Source organism: Balaenoptera ricei, chromosome X (assembly GCF_028023285.1).
Source record: "Balaenoptera ricei isolate mBalRic1 chromosome X, mBalRic1.hap2, whole genome shotgun sequence".
Classification (NCBI taxonomy): domain Eukaryota; kingdom Metazoa; phylum Chordata; class Mammalia; order Artiodactyla; family Balaenopteridae; genus Balaenoptera; species Balaenoptera ricei.
Genome location: NC_082660.1, coordinates 16,407,708 through 16,424,859, shown reverse-complemented (window position 1 = coordinate 16,424,859; position 17,152 = coordinate 16,407,708). Strand labels below are relative to the sequence as shown.

General features: G+C 39.5%; 1 protein-coding gene across 5 annotated transcripts in view; it reads left to right on the top strand.

The window, feature by feature from the left end:
• The window catches only part of MAP3K15 (mitogen-activated protein kinase kinase kinase 15), a 148,331-nt gene that overhangs the window by 82,971 nt on the left and 48,208 nt on the right, over positions 1-17,152 (top strand). For all 5 annotated transcript variants that reach the window (XM_059911660.1, XM_059911656.1, XM_059911657.1 and 2 more), the window contains 4 exons: positions 7,247-7,417; positions 12,302-12,414; positions 12,646-12,805; positions 15,755-15,905. In XM_059911660.1, coding sequence (XP_059767643.1) covers positions 7,247-7,417; positions 12,302-12,414; positions 12,646-12,805; positions 15,755-15,905 — 595 coding nt within the window. The remainder of the gene's footprint in view (positions 1-7,246; positions 7,418-12,301; positions 12,415-12,645; positions 12,806-15,754; positions 15,906-17,152) is intronic.

Genomic DNA, 17,152 nt, shown 5'->3' with positions numbered 1-17,152 from the left:
AAATACAGTATTATTAATTATAGTCATCATGCTGTACATTACATCCCCAAGACTTATTTATTTTATAACTGGAAGTTTGTACTCTTGACCTACTTAACCCATTTTGCCCACCTCCCACCCCCTCCCTCTGGCACACCAGTCTTTTCTTTATACCTATGAATTCAGTTTTGTTTTTGTTTTTAGATTCCACATATAAGTGAGATTATACAGTATTTTCCTTTCTCTATCTGGCTTACTTCACTTAGCATGATGCCCTCAAGGTCCGTCCATGTTGTTGCAAATGACAAGATTCCTTTCTTTTTTATAGCTGAATAATAGTTCATTGTGAACGTGTGTGTGTGTGTGTGTACACACACACACACACACACACACACACACACACACACACACACACACACTGCATTTTCTTTATCCAGTTTATCTATCTATGGACACTTAGGTTTTTCCATGTCTTGGCTATTGTAAATAATGGTGCAATGAACATGGGGGTGTGGATATCTTTTTGAGTTAGTACCTTTGTTTCCTTTGGATAAATGCCCAGAAGTGGAATTGTTGGATCATAGGGTAGTTCTATTTTTAATTTTTTGGGAAACCTCCATACTGTTTTTCCATAATGGCTGTACCAATTTATAATCCTACCAGCAGTACACAAGAGTTCCCTTTTCTCCACATCCTCATTAACACTTGTTATCTCTTGTCTTTTTGATGATAGCCATTCTAACAGGTGTGAGGTAATATCTCATTGTTTTTGCATTTCCCTGATGACTAATGATGTTGAGCATCTTTTCATGTACCTGTTAGCTATCTGCATGCCTTCTTTCAAAAAATGTTTGTTAGATCCTCTGTGCATTTTTAAATCAGATTTTGAGGTTCTTTTTTTTTTTGCTATTGAGTTGTATGGGTTCTTTATATATTTGGGATGTTAACCTCTTATCAGATATATGATTTGTATGGAGAGTTTTGAGAGACATGATCTGACTTAGAGTTTAGCAGGATCACTTGGACTGCTGTGTTGAAAATAGATTACAGAAGGGCAAGGGTGGACACAGAAAATGATGGTTACTTGGACCAGGGTGGTCCTTGTGGATTTCATGAGGAATAGGCCAGTTTTGGATATGGTTTAAAATAAAAGCCAACAGGTTTTGTTGATTGAACAAAGGGTGTTAGAGGAATGAAGCATGACTCCAAAGTTTTGGCATGAATAATAGGAAGAATGGATTGGCCATTATTAATAAGATGGAAAAGACTGTGAGAAGAATAGGTTTGATGGGACAGTCAGGAGTTTCATTTTGGACATGTTAAGTTTGAGGTATTAGACATGCAAGCGAGATGCCAAGAAGGCAATGGATATGTAAGTCTGGAGTTTAGGGGAGCACTCTAGGCTGCAGAGAGAAATGTGGGTGTCATCAGAATATAGATGGTTTGGAAAATCATGATACTGGATGATATCACCAAGGGATCTGATGTAGTTTCTGATGAAGAGGAAAAGTCCAAGCGTTGTGCCTAGGGACACTCCAATGTTGAAAGATCAGAGAGGTGACTAGGAACCAGAAAATTAGACTGAAGTAGAAGGAAAATCAGGAAAGTATGGTATCCTGCAAGCCGAATAAAGAAGGTGGTCCAAGGAGGATGGAGTGCTCAACTGTCGAATGCTGTTGATAGGTCAGAGAAGAGAAGGGCTGAGAATTGATCAGTGGTTTTAGCAATGATGCAGACCTACTGAATCAGAATGTCCAGGATTAGACACTGATGCCTGAATCCCATCTCCAGAGATTAATTTAATTGGTCTGAGGTACAGCCTGGACACCAAGGTTTTCAAAGCTCCCCAGGTCATTCTAATACGCAGGCAAGGTTGAGACCCCACTGTCTTAGTTAACTTCCTCTCTTAAATTGTGAAATGGCCTTGTTATCAGAAATGGATGTGGCTGGAGTGATTACACACAGGAGTATTTATCTATAGGCTTGTTCTTGGATACTTTGGGATCTGAAAATTATGAGCAGATCTGAAAACTGATTATTAACCACTAAAGGGATTAGATATTTAGAATCTGTCTCAGAGTGGCTTTTAAGCTGAAAATCCCTTTGCTTTTCACTCTTTGCAAATGTTTGATTTTTTTGTTTTGTTTATCCTCAAAAGACCTTTTGTTTTGAGTAACAGGGGTACGTTTCAAGTTAATGAAAAAATTCAAGGGAAATCTTGATGTAATTGGTCTAAAGAAAACCAACCAACCAAACCTGAACTCAGATCAATAATTAAGCATTTAAAAGAGTTAAGTACATCTTTTCAGAATCCTGAATATTTCGCACCTCAAAAGTTGGCTCATAACAGGTATAGAAATTTTGTACCTCGTTAAAGTTTCAATCTTTTTCATTTTCTCGCCACAGACTCTAGAAATTATTTGAATGCTTTAGTAAATTAGAGTTGAGTTGGTAGCTGTTGGCTTTTAAAAATTAAAGAATATCATGGGTGAGTTGCTTATCAACAGGTCTTGTTCGTAGGCTGGTGAAGTTGGATTCTGTGGCCAAAGAGAGGAAGGATCCAACGTATTAGAACAAGACCAAGGTAGAAAATAGAAAAAGTCTGAGTTGAAATAGAGGCTTAATTATTGCAGGCTTCCAGAAGGATGCCAGGTGTCTGGATTAGCCCTTCTCAGCCCAGGTTGGGTTCTGCAAGAGAATTAAGCCCTAATGCCCTAAGGCCTTCATTGTATCAATTGAATGAGCTCTCTTATTCATCCTTAATGGGGCTAGCTGTGTACCATCCTTGGGAGAATGGAGAAAATAGTCACTCAAATAATCAAATAATTTTCTCTAGGGCTTAATTCTCTAGCAGGACCCCAGTTGAGAAAGGTGTTTTAGGTACTAATCTGTCTTCTTGGATGACGTAGTAGTCTTTTCAGATACAGGTCCTCAGGAAAGAAAGCAAAAAAGAGCCTATTGTAAAATTGCCAAGAAACTAAAGAGAATAATCTCTTTATTCCTTTATTAGAATAGTTATTAGTAAAATAAACACAAGAACACCTTGTACAAATCTCAACAATGATTTTTTGAACAATTTAATGTGTATCCTTCCAGACTTTTGTCTCTGCACATAAACTTATATGTAAATAGAGTTTACTGCAAAGAGTGGGATCATGCTATTCATTTAGTTCAGCAATTTTTTTTCCCATGAACTATTATGGACGTTCTTCTACATAATTACATACGGATTTGCCTCTTTCCAAGGGTTGCATGATATTCCGTAGTTTGGTTGTTACAAAATATATTTTACCACTCTTCTGTTAATGGACATTTGGATCGTCTCTAGTTTTTCACTGTTATGAACAATGCCATGATAAACATTTGTTCAAAAATTCTTGAGAGTGTGTGTGTGTGTGTGTGTGTGTGTGTGTATAATTATTTCTATATTATAGATTCCAGAAGTAGAATTGTTGAGTCAGGATGAGTACCTTTTCCTTTTTTATTATATAAATTTCAAATACATTCAAAAGTAAGGAATAATATAACAAACCCCCGTTTATCCCGTATCCACTTCAGTAATTATCATCACAAGCCAGTTTTGTTTCCCGCTCACTCGCACCCACTCCCTCTACTGCAACACTGGGTTAATTATGAAACAAAGACATGCCATTTCAACTCTAGATATTTCAGTGTGTGTCCCTAAAGGTTAATGACTTTTGTAAAACATAATCATGATTATGTTATCATACTAAAAATTGACAGTAATTCCTTAATATCAGTTTTCAAATTTTCCAGATTGTGTGTGTGTGTGTCTACCTGTCTGTGTCTTTTTTTTTTTTTTTTTTTTTTTTTTTTACAGTGGGTTGGTTTGACATGATCCAGGCAAAGTCTACACATTGCGTTTGGTTGATATGACTCTTAAGTCTTATCAACTTTTCTCCTTCTCTTATTTTTTCTTTTCCTTATTATTTATTTGTTAAAGAAGCCATTTGTCCTGTAGAATTTCCAAATTTCTGGATTTTGCTGATCATATCCCTGTGGTGTAATTTAGTAAATCCCTCCCTCCACCAATACCCGTAAGTTGGTAGTTAAATCTGGATGCTTATTTCAGGTTCTGGTTTGATTTTTTTAATTTAATTTTTATTTTATATTGGAGTATAGTTGATTTACAATATTGTGTTTCAGGTGTACAGCAAAGTGATTCAGTTATACATATACATATATATCCATTCTTTTTCAGATTCTTTTCCCATATAGGTTATTACAGAATATTGAGCAGAGTTCCCTGTGCTATACAGTAGTAGGTCCTTGTTGGTTATCTATCTTATATATAGTAGTGTGTGTTTGTTAATCCCAAACGCTTATTTATCCCTCCCTGCCCCATGTTTCCCCTTTGGTAACCATAAGGTTGATTTCAAGATCTGTAAGTCTGTTTCTGTTTTGTAAATAAGTTCATTTGTATCATTTTTTAAAATTAGAGTCCATATATGAGCGATCATATATTTGTCTTTCTCTGTCTGACTTATTTCACTTAGTATGATAATCTCTAGGTCCATCCATGTTGCTGCAAATGTCATTATTTCTTTCTTTTTTATGGCTGAGTAATATTCCATCATATATATGTACCACATCTTCTTTATCCGTTCCTCTGTCAATGGACATTTAGGTTGCTTCCACATCTTGGCTATTGTAAATAGTGCTGCAATGAACATTGGGGTGCATGTATCTTTTTGAATTACGGTTTTCTCCAGATATATGCCCAGGAGTGGGATTGCAGGATCATAGGATAACTCTGTTTTTAGCTTTTTAAGGAACCTCCATACTGTTCTCTATAGTGGCTGTACCAATTTACATTCCCACCAACAGTGCAAGAGGGTTCCTTTTTCTCCACACCCTCTCCAGCATTTATTGTTTGTAGACTTCTTGATGATGGCCATTCTGACTGGTGTGAGGTGATACCTCATTGTAGTTTTGATTTGCATTTCTCTAATAATTAGCGATGTTGAGCATCTTTTTATGTGCTTTTTGGCCATCCATATGTCTTTTTTGGAGAAATATCTATTTAGATTGGTTTGATTTTTTTTTAAAGAGTACTTAATAGTTGATTGTGTACTTTATCTGTTTTTTCTCTTTTTGTGATGTTAGTGGCCCTTGCGATCATTGCCTAGATCCGTTATTTCATTAGGGGTTGTAAAATGGTGATATTTGAATTTTATAATTAATTCCTGAGTTATTAGCACAAATACTTTATAAAGAGAAATGTTCACTCATCAATGACTTGGTTACCCTGGTGTACAGTTTGTATGGAAAAAGGAAGCTACATGCTTAATTTTGCCTTGATCAGTTTTCAAGAACAATGAATTCGTTTGTTAGCATCCTCCAAGAGTGACCAGTGAGGTTTTATAAGATCATTATGAACTCATAATTTTAGTGATAGTTGATGTGTTTCAATACTTTATAGTTATTGTTCTTCTTAACGCTCAAGTTGTCCCCTCTTTGGCCAAAAACTGATTCCGGTTGGCTCCTGAGTCTTTGATATGAGTTTAGTAGCTTCTTTGCTTCTTTGTGTGTTAAGATGTTCCAGGATCATCTTAGACATATCTGGAATCAACGATTCTTTCAAGGAGTCCTGGTTTCTTTAGTGAGAGATAATGTTTACAGACCCCAGTCAGGGCTTGGAGGTTCTCATTGCTACTCAGTTGGTCATTACTTTGGGCCTTTTTGGTAGACAGTGCTGGGGAAACCACCTCATGAATTCATACTGATGTTTCAATTCAAATTGAGGACTATAGGATTTTTATTTCTGTGATTTTGTATTTGTATCTCTTATGCTGAAAAATCTGGTTCCTCATGATATTAAATTAACATCATTGTTTGTTGTATTCTATGCTGTAAATATATAACATTTTCAAAATACCAGTATTAGTATTATCACTAACAGTATGATTACTGGAAACTATTTAAGATTTCTTTGCATTTATATTTTTTTCCTTAGGTTATATCCTCTTAGGAAAATACAGTCGAATTGCTGTGTTTTTAAGCCATGTGATAAGTTAGTTTCTCTCTTTTGTGGGTAAAGCCATCAACCGGATGCACAGGTTCATCTGTTTTGTTTTGCCCCAGCCGCAAATTCAGATGGTAGGTTCATTGGCAAAGTGTCTTTAGGCAACATTTACAAAATTATTTCATTTTCTTTTATAATTATGTAAAAATCTTATGTATCAATAGTTTCAAAGTCAAATTCCAAGAAGTGTAACCTCTATCTGTCCCTGCCCCCTTCATTGTGTTTTTTCCCTCCACCTATCAGTAGCCATTTTTGTTACCTTTTATTTTATCTTCCATTTTGAAAAAATGAAAGCAGATGCATATATTTATTCACATCCCCCCCTTTTCTTAATAAAAAGGTAGCATTCTGTGCACAGTGTTCAACATCTTGCTTTCTTGTCTTAACAGGATATTCTGGAGATCTCTTCACAGCAGTATTACATAGACGTTGTTTCATTTCTTTTTATAATGTTTAATATTTTATATTACAATATGAATATCATTAGCCATAGTTGATTGAATCAGTCCTCACTTCTGATGGACCTGTGCTTCCAAACCTTCAACGGAACACTGTTAATATTTCACAGCCGCAAACTCAAGTTATTTTGTGGCAAAAAATTATTTTAACAACTTATTATTTAACAACAGGAATCCATTTCCTGTGCATAAAATGAAAATTTTACCATATAATGGAATAATAAAGAAGACTGTGATTTATGAATATATAAATAATTTTTTATTCCGATGGGTATAACAGGAATTACTAGAGTCCTTCCCCGTTTGAAGATGGCAAGGCATTTCAGGTCAAGAAATGCCAGAGTACATTTCTAAATTCATCTTGTCTTTCTGAATTTGGGGACCTGCCACTTTTCCAAAAGAACCTTGTGTCAAACTGTCTCATCCTCATGCTTCAGGCTTAGCTTCTGAAATCCTTACTCTCCCATCCAACGACAGGAGGCTGCCATATTATTTTTTTTCTGTCTTTCCAAATACATTGATCTGCATATGCTTTCATGTACAGTCTAGGTGTAATTTAAAGAGGAAGGATCAGGTAGGACAGAGTATGATTGAATGAGACTTACTGGTGTGGATCTTAAGCAGTTCTTTCATTTGAATATGAAAAATGAAATATAATTTAGATTTTTTTCCTGCTAAAGCACAAGCCTTTCACAGAATGAATGCATCTATACTCCCGTGTCTTGATTCAGACATTTGTCATCTTATCACATGAATCTTTCAGAAGAAACAGAACAGGCGATCGTGAGAAGGCTCTGCAGGTCATGCTCCAGGTTCTGCAGAGCTGTGACCACCCGGCCCCCGACATGTTCTGCCTCTGCGGGAGGATATACAAGGACATCTTCTTGGATTCGGACTGCAAAGATGATGCCAGCCGAGACAATGCCATTGAGTGGTAAACCCTCAGCCCTAGTCAGTAGCACGTGCATCTTTACAAAGGATAGAATTGCACAGGCTAAGGATCCAGGTCTTTTCCCTACATATGTGTGTCTGCCTGTTTGCTGGCAGTGAAAAAAATGCCATAAATGTGGTCTGGGAATTTCCAGATTCCTTTTTCCAAAAGGAAACCGTTAGAAATAGGCTTTTCTACTGGTGACATTCTTTCCACAAGTTCACTCATTTATAGGGGCGAGGAGGCTCAGCACACTCCTTCCCAGCTGCTCCTTCCAGAACCTTGTTCCACCATCGTCGTAGCATTATCTTCTCAATGAGCCGTTCATTACTTATTCATTCATTTATTCAACAAATGTTTATTGAGGGTTTACTGCATGCCAGTAACTTTCTAGATGGTGGGATAAAGACACAGCAGATACGAATCCATGCCCTCATGGACCTTGCATTGCTGGTAAGGAAAGTCAGACAAACAAATACAGTAAAATATATAGGATGTCAGCTGATGGTGAGGGGGAAAAGCTAATCAGGGACGAGGGAAAGGAGGACTGGAGTTGTCTACAGTTTTATATAGGATGGTCAGTGAAGGTGAATAAAGATGTAAAGGTGATGAGGGAATGAGCCTTGCAGATAACTGTGTTCCAGAAGGAGGGGATAACAAGGGCAAAGACCCTGAGGAGGAAGCATGCTGAGCATGCTCAAGGATGATGAGGCAGGAGCAAGGGGGAGAGTGGCAGGAAATGGGAGAGAAGACCCTTTTACTCTGAGTGAGATGATACAGTGCTGGAATATTCTGAGCAGAGGAGTGACAAGATCTGACATGCATTTTAACCAGAGTACTCTCACTGTTATGAATACATTTTAGGGGGTGTGTCAGCTATCATTTGCTGCATAACAAGCATCTCCAGGGAATTCCCTGGTGGTCCAGTGGTTAGGACTCTGCACTCTCACTACCGAAGCCCTGGGTTCAATCCCTGGTCGGGGAACTAAGATTCTGCAAGCCACGCGGCTTGGCCAAAAAAACAAAAAAACCCCCAAGCATCTCCAAAACTTAGTGGCTTAAAACAGTGATTTATGACTTCTCATGATTCTATGGATTGCCCAGGCAGTTCCTCTGCTCATTTCACTCCTTAAGTGCTGAGCTCACTCCTAAAGTTGTAGTCATCTGGAGAATCAGCAGGGCTGGAAGGTCCAAAATGGCCTCATACACACTTGACAGCTGGTGCTGGCTGTTGGTGGTGAGCCTCCATTCTCTAACGGGTAGTTCTAATCCTGGTAGACCAGCTCTCTTACGTGGTGGGCAGCATTCTCAGAGAGTGGATGTGGAAGCCAGAAAGCCTCTTAAGGCTCAGGAACTCACATAAGGTCAGTTCTGCCACATGTTCTTGGTCAGAGCAAATCACATGGTCAGCCCAGATTCAAAGGGGTGGAGAAATAGACTCCAACCTGTGGGTGGGAGACATGGCAAAGGCGTGTGCATAGTGGGATGGGAGGGCTTTGTGGTTATTAAATAATCTATCACATGGGTGAGGGCAGAAGCAGGGAACAGTTAGGAGAATACTGCAGAAATTCAGAGAAGAGCTGATGGGGACTTGAACCAGGGTAGTAGTGATGAAAATGATGAGGTGTCAGAATCTGGATATATTTTAAAGGTAGAGCCAATAGCCTGCACCATCCATTTCCATCACAAGAGTTCTTGGTATTGCTGCTGCAGTCTCATTTAATTCTAACTGCTTCCTCTCCCCCTCTCCTGCCTCCTCTTTGTTTTCCTTCCATACACGTTGGACTTTGTCCTCTTCCCTCTTCTCTCCATCTACACTTTTCCCTGGTGATCCCAGTCACTCCCACACCTTGGAACCTTTAGTTGATCTCCAGCCCACCCTCTATCCTAAGCTTTGGCCCCACATCACCCCTCTCTTTGCCCACCTGTTCTACCTCAAGATGGTGCTGGTATTTAAGACTCAACATGTCTAAGGCTGAAGTCGTTTCCTCCTCTCCACAAGGGATGGCTTCCATTGTCTTGCTTTCTTACAACCATTCTTTAGCCTTCTAGGCATACACTTTTGGTTAATGTTTGATAACTTTCACTCACTTATCTCCCCATACAGTCAGGTCCCAATTCCAGTCCTTCTGTGAGTCTTCCCTCACTCCCTACCCATCCTTTCCCATCACCACCACCCCTAATTGGCGCCACTTTTTTTTTGCTCTCTTGCCAGAACAGTATCCCAAGTAGGCTCTCTGCTTAGTGTCTCTAAAGTCTGTCCTTCATAGATTGACAGTTTACTCCTCCTAAAGCTCAAAGATCCAAAATGGCTCTCCACTCCCTATTAAATAAAACTTCAAACTCTTAGATCACCATTCTAGGCGCTTTGCAGACTTTCTCCAACCTGCCCCTAGCCCTGTTTCCCACTATCTGATATATGTCCAAGTAAATTGAAGTTCCTTAGGAGCTCCCCAAACTCCCATCTCTTCTCCTGCCATTTTCTATGCTGGGGGTTCCCTTTCTAAATCACTACTGTTACAATTCTATCCATCTTCATGCCGCATCTCAAGCCTCTCTGTTTTCTGTGAGTCCCTCTAGACTTGGATTTGTGTGGTTTTAGGTTACCACACTCATGAAAATTACACACAATTAGTGAAAATACTATCACTTCCATCACGGTATAGGTTCTTAGAGGGCGGGGACCTTGTTTTAGTCTTAGTTAATCCCCAGTAGCACCAGTGCACTGTATGCTCAAGAGAAATCACTCAAGGTGTTGAAGGGAAGGGAAAGGAAGGGAAATTAAAGTTTGGTACAGCCGAAATAGGAAGCTGTGTTCCCACCATCATGGCCAAGAATTCAACCTCCAGGTCAGGAAATTACTGCCAGTGGCTCCTTCAAGGAAGTCAGAGGAGCCTTCTGCATGCACTTGAGAAGGGCGTGGCAGTGGATACAGGAGCAAATAAAGCGTAGTCTTCTGGTCAGGGCATGATGGCTCCGGTGAGACCATGAGGGTCACCTTGCTCTCAGATAGGGATGTGGAACACGCAGCTCAGAGAGGCAGGGGCTGGTCCAAGGTCGCGGGGCCGGTCAGACACAAACCTGGGACTGCAGTCCTGACTCCGAGTTCAAGACTTGTCTGTCCCCAAGCCGGGCCTGTTTCATTTGTGAATAAGAAGCACAGAGAAGTCACCCTCTCTGCCCTCTTCCCAGATAACTTTTCATAGTAAAAGAAAATGAAAAATCAAATACAGTAGGATATGGAATTTAAAATCCCCAAGACATACCCGGGGGAGTGGGGGAGAGGTTTCAATTTTATTGGAATTCTGTTGACTAGGGTTGGAATGACTTTCTTGATATCCTCTAGTCCCTCTGAGGGTACTTGTATCATGCCCCAAAGCTCATAAAATCAGATTTTAACTGATTTTATGATTTATGGTCAGATTTAACTGATAAGTTCTCCCTTCCACAATTTAATGTTTTGTTGGTGTTTGATCCTCCTGTTGTCACACGACTGATAAAATCAGTCCTGGTTTACAAAAAGAAATTTTTACATCATTACTTTGTTGATCAAATTCTTTTTTTCCTGATCATGATGTTCATACTCGCTCATGGAAGAGAAAGAAAATTTTTATGCATAGAAAAAAGAATAAATAAGAGAATTAAAAAAGGTATGGTTAACCTTTTGGTATAAAAATGGTATTCACAGTTTTGGATCTTGTTCTTTATCCTAATGTAATAGATCCCTGCCCCTTCTCTCACTTTATTATGTTTTTAATAAATTTATTTATTTTATTTATTTTATTTTTAGCTGCGTTGGGTCTTCGTTGCACACGGGCTTTCTCTAGTTGTGGCGAGCGGGGGCTACTCTTCGTTGTGGTGTGCGGGCTTCTCATTGCGGTGGCTTCTCTTGTTGCGGAGCACGGGTTCTAGGCATGTGGGCTTCAGTAGTTGTGGTGTGCGGGCTTCAGTAGTTGTGGCTTACGGCCTCTAGAGCGCAGGCTCAGTAGTTGTGGCGCACGGGCTTAATTGCTCTGTGGCATGTGGGATCTTCCCAGACCAGGGCTCGAACCTGTGTCCTCTGTATTGGCAGGTGGATTCTTAACCATTGTGCCACCAGGGAAGCCCCCTTCTCTCACTTTATATGCCACTGCTCTTTGCGATCCAGGATTTTGGCAGTACTGCTTCATACATGAAAAAATAATTCCATTTCATGATATAAGCAAACAGACTGCCTGCAGAGAAAGAGCCTATTCCTGTTGTGATTTCCATGAAATAAAAAATGCTCAATGTGCAAATGGAGTATAACTTTAAAAATGATATGTGGACATCAAATTGTGTTCTACTTTTGGGAGTAGAATTATAATAGGTTTTAAATTTCTTTTGTACCCTTTAATATAGTTTCCTTACTTTATACGGTGATCATGGCTTTTATTTTAAAACTCTAAACCCTCTGAAGAAAGATTTTAAAACTCTCTAGTGTTAGTTACTGTGTTGCTATTATGACATTTTAAAAAACATTTATGTATGTATTTATTTATTTATTTTGGCTCTGCTGGATCTTCGTTGCGGCACGCGGGATCTTTAGTTGCGGGATGCGGGCTTCTTAGTTGCAGCATGCGGGATCTAGTTCCCCAACCAGGGATCAAACCCGGGCCCCCTGCATTGGGAGCGTGGAGTCTTACCCACTGGACCACCAGGGAAGTCCCTATTATGACATTTTTAAGAAGCTATCTGACTGCTACATGTGGCTGTTAGTAAACATGGGCGGCTGGAGGATAGCTGTAAAACAATAAATTAGAGTAGTAAAAATGTTCATGAGAAGGTTGGTTTGTGCTAGTATTTGCCCTTTTTCCCTCTACCATATTAAAATGATATAATAGGAATTTGGTGGTTCTGTAATTACAGGTATTGCAAAGGGTTTGAGCTCCAGCCATCTCTTTATTCAGGAATCAACCTTGCAGTTTTGCTGATAGTTGCTGGACAGCAATTTGAAACTTCCATGGAGCTAAGGAAAATAGGTAAAGCTGTTTATGACTGCAGTTGTTGATATGCTTTGGTAACACAAGTTCAGCATTAAAAATTATGTCCAAATAACCAACATTATATTTCAAAAGGAACAGTTACTGTATGATAGCACACCTGAGGCAGTAGCCCGAATAAAATGCCCATTTTCTCCTCTAAAGGCTTACATAATATGGTGGAAACTAGGAAGACTTTTCATAACTTTATCTAAAATTCAAATTCTTAAGGTGTCCGGCTGAACAGTTTGTTGGGAAGAAAAGGGAGCTTGGAGAAAATGAACAATTACTGGGATGTGGGTCAGTTCTTCAACGTCAGCATGTTGGCCAATGATGTTGGGAAAGCTGCCCAGGCAGCAGAGAGGTTGTTCAAACTGAAACCTCCAGTCTGGTGAGTCAGGTCTATGTGTTTTCATCACCCATGTCAATATCTGATCTTGTTCTGAAAGGTTTCCCCCAGGAGGAAAAGGTGTGAATGCCAAAAATAATAGCAGTTGCTATGTTTTTCCTTCTGACTTCTTCATTAAAGCAAAGTTAGGGCAGAAAGAGCAACTCTTGAGGCCTCGCTTGGTTTTATGTGACGGGAGGGAAAGACAGACAGACAGACACCCACACACAGAATGTATCCCTACATGCTATGTCTCCAAGACAAAACTCTCAGCCCTGTTAATCTTTTCAGGCCACGTAGGTCCTCAAGAGCAGAACGTTCTTGGGTATCAGTACATATTGTGCATTTGTGAGAAAGCAGATAGTAAAGCTGAAAGTACACCAAGAAAATGATTTTCATCACAAATGAAAACTGGAACTAAAACACCAATTATAGATATGATCAAGAAAATGGTGGCCCAGCAGTGGCCCTAGGTTAGCACATTATACAGCCATTAAAATGTGTAAGAAAGAATACTTGGAGACATGGAAATGTGTTCATGGTTTATCACTGAATAAGAAAAGCCAGATGCAGGGTATATTTTTCTATACCAGTGCTCAGATTTTGACATTATCAGAATCACCTGTGTTGATTAAAACACAGATTGCTGGGCCTAACCCTTCAGATTTCTGGTTCAAAGGGTGTAGGGTGGGGCCTGAGAATTTGCATTTAGAAATTACAAGCTGACGCTAGTCTGGGGACCACACTTTGAGAACTACTGTTTTATATGGACTCATTTTAATTAAAAACCTCTGTTTCATATGTGACTCAGAGGAGGGTCTGGGAGGGTTGGGCAATAGCTGACTTCCCAATAGACATTAAGCTCCATTAGAGTTGTGGTTATATTATTGATTGCTACAGTTTCATAATAGATTCTCAGTAGATATTTGTATAATGAGAAAATGATGAGTCATGGATTTGCTCCAACATATTGATAGTGGCTGTCTCAGGGAGGTAGCAGGTTAAGAAGTTTGTAATCTGCTTTTTTAACTCTATTTTCTGATTTGTCTAAAATGCATTTGGATTACTTACATAATTTAAAATTTTTTACTTTTAACAATCCATGTTCGTCTGTCCCCTTCTATTTCTCAGCTCAGTGGGCCAATCTGGACTCTCAGGGGTAGGAATCTCAGTGTTCATATCTAGTTTGACTGTATTTCTTTCCCATCTGGAGGACTTAGATTTGACCCTGAAACCCTGTTAACCTCTTGAAAGTTTTCTGAGGCTGAGAGAACACAGAGGCAGGCTGAGCTTCCAGCCCTCCTGGAGTGGCTGCTGTTTGCAGAATTCTAATTTTAAGGTGCATTGTTGCATCTGAGCCAGACAGAGCTGACTCTGGAGAGGAGACCTGAGGCGTGAATACATTCCTGTTACATCAGAACCTGGACTGACTTACAGTGTTGGTACCTATTGTTGTGGGTTCAAGACCACCCTGAGGTTCACGATTTGCTAGAAGAACTCACAGAACTCAGAAAAGCTATTCTACTCATGGTTATGGTTTATTGCAGTAAGAGTATATAGATTAAAAGCAGCAAAGGCAAAAGGCACATAGGGCAGAGCTCAGGAGAGACCAGGCATAAGCTTCCAGTTGTCCTCTCCCAGTGGAGCCATGGACAGTGCTTAATTCTCCCAGCAATGATATGTGACAACATGTACAAATTATTGTCAACCAGGGAAGCTCACCAAGCCTTGGTGTCCAGGGTTTTTATTGGGGGTCAATTATGTAGCCATGAAGCTCCCACGTAGCTGACCTTAGTCACTGAGTCCCCAGCCTCTCTGGAGATCACACTGATACAGCATGGCCCAAGGTCCCCACCACGAATCATACTGTTAGCGTAAACTAGCTGGCCTGGTGCAAGGCCCAGGTAGACAGAGACTCTTAGCAGGCAGGATATCCCAAGGGCTTAGAAGTGATCTCTCAGAAGCCAGTCAAGGGCCACACCTTTCTTTGGAATGTATACTTGGGCAACCCAGTCCTGCTGTATTAATCCTTTACTACACAGTACCCAAGCAAGTCAGTCAGAGCCTAGCTGATCTGCCTTCCCAGGATAGCTCCAGACTTTATCCTCAAAGGGCAAAATAATACTCTGATACTATCAGCAGAAACACCTCCCCACCAACCGCATTCACTACCAGAGAGGATGTGACTACCACTGCCTGGCAACTATGTTTCAAAGAGTTCAGTTTGCCTAAAGATAGTAAAGGTGTGGTGAGATTGAAGACCTTATAAATTCAACATCTACCAGGTCAGATCTAATTTTTTTTAAAAGAAAGTACATTGAGTTTAATATTAGTGATTGCCAGAGGTCAAAGAGGGGATGGGGATGGGAAGGAAGTTGGCGTGGCTATAGAAGGGAAACATGAGGGATCCTTGTGGATGGAAATATTTTCTATCTTGACTGTATCAATGTCAGTATCCTGACTGTGATATTATTCTAGAATTTTACATGATGTTACCATTGGGGTAAACCAAGGGCACATGGGATCTCTCTGTATTGTTTCTTATAACTATGTAAATATATAATTACCTCAAAATAAAAAGGGTAGTTAGAAAAGAAGAAGATACTGAGTTTGAAATTTTGTCATTTTGCAGTTGCTTTGAAGTTCAAACCACTTGCTCTTGTTAATTAAGATAGCAAATGCTTGCCAGTCTCTATGCTTTGAACACAATGTACCAAAACTGAGGTTTAGCCCAGTGTTGGTAAAAGCAATGTTGTATGTTTGTTGGACAAGCTTATTTTGCCCCGTTTGGGTTTCTTTTAATTAAGTATGTGGTTGCCAAATTATTAAGAAGTACTTGCTACACACTATGAATTTAAGAAATAAGGCTTTTGGGAAACTTCTTTTAAAGGGAGTAGAACTGAATTCCGTTTCTTTGGGAATCTAATTTATTGGTGCTCATGATTTTTCCAGGTACCTGCGATCATTAGTTCAGAACTTGTTATTAATTCAGCGCTTCAAGAAACCCATTATTGAACATTCACCCAGGCAAGAACGGCTGAACTTCTGGTTAGATATAATTTTTGAGGCAACAAATGAAGTTACTAATGGACTCAGATTTCCAGTAAGAGATGCTAAATCCATTTTTTTAAGATAAAAAAAAAAAAGAAACTGGGGTTGGTACTATCTAATTATTGAATACTCTGAAAGGAAGAAACCCTTAGAGTAACTGAAAATGTTAAGAGAGCCATCAATCTTATGTAGAATCAGCCAGCGAGAGATCAACTCACTAGAAAAAGCTGGCTATATCCTCTAAAATAGTGGTTCTCAACTAGGAGTGATTTTTGTCCCCCAGAGGCCGTTTGGAAACGTCTGGAGACATTTTGGTTGTCATAACTGTGGGAAAGGTGTTGCTTCTGGCATCTAGTGGGGTGGAGGCCAAGGATGCCACTAAACCTCCCACGATGCACAGGACAGTCTCCTGCCCCCAACACAGAATTATCCAGCCCAAAATGTCCATAGTGCTGAGGAGGAGAAACTTGGTTCCACAACAATGCAACACTAATAGTAAAATTTTCAAATTCACAGCTGTTTGCTGTTGAGCTTTGGTTTGCCTCCAATGCCACTAATTACTTTTTAAAACTTTATTGAAAAGCAAAACCGCTTTTAGCTTTTCATTGAGTTTTTGTTTCAGTTTTATGATCATCTTATAAGGAGTCATAAGTAAGACATCTAAGCATCCCAGAAGCTGAACTTCAGATAATTGTGTTTCGTGTTTATGTCATAAGATTTTGTGAACATTCAGTGTTCAGAATTTCATGAAACATCGAATAAAAGATTACGTTGTTTGAAATGATTATGATAATGATTTTGTGCCTGGGTAATAAGTTTTTAAATCTTCTTTGAATTATGAAATATTTCAAACCTACTGAAAGGTACAAAAAAAAATAATGGGACGGGCACTCATGTAATCTCTACCCCAGTTTAGCAATAAACATTTGCTTTGGAAATTCATTCTCTCTCTATCTCTCTCCCCCTTTTTTACCCCGTTCCTCTTCATCTCTCCCTCCTCCTCTCCTTCCTTCCTTCCCTCCCTCCCTCTCCCCCAGCAAAATAAAATATGACTGATGGACTGTCACCTCACTCTTCATCCTCTTGCATTTTTTGCAGACTTGGGTACCTACCTGTGGATTCTCAAGTTTACTTCCTAATTTCTCTCAAAAACTGTAGCCTTCCTTTCTTCTCTGTGACTTCCTCGGGCAAGCCTTTCTTGGCCCCTCTGTCTCAAGAAGTGTCCCCCACCCCTTCCTCACCATTATTCTGCCTTATTTTCTTCAGAGGTCTGTATGTTATGTTATTGCATATCCTTGT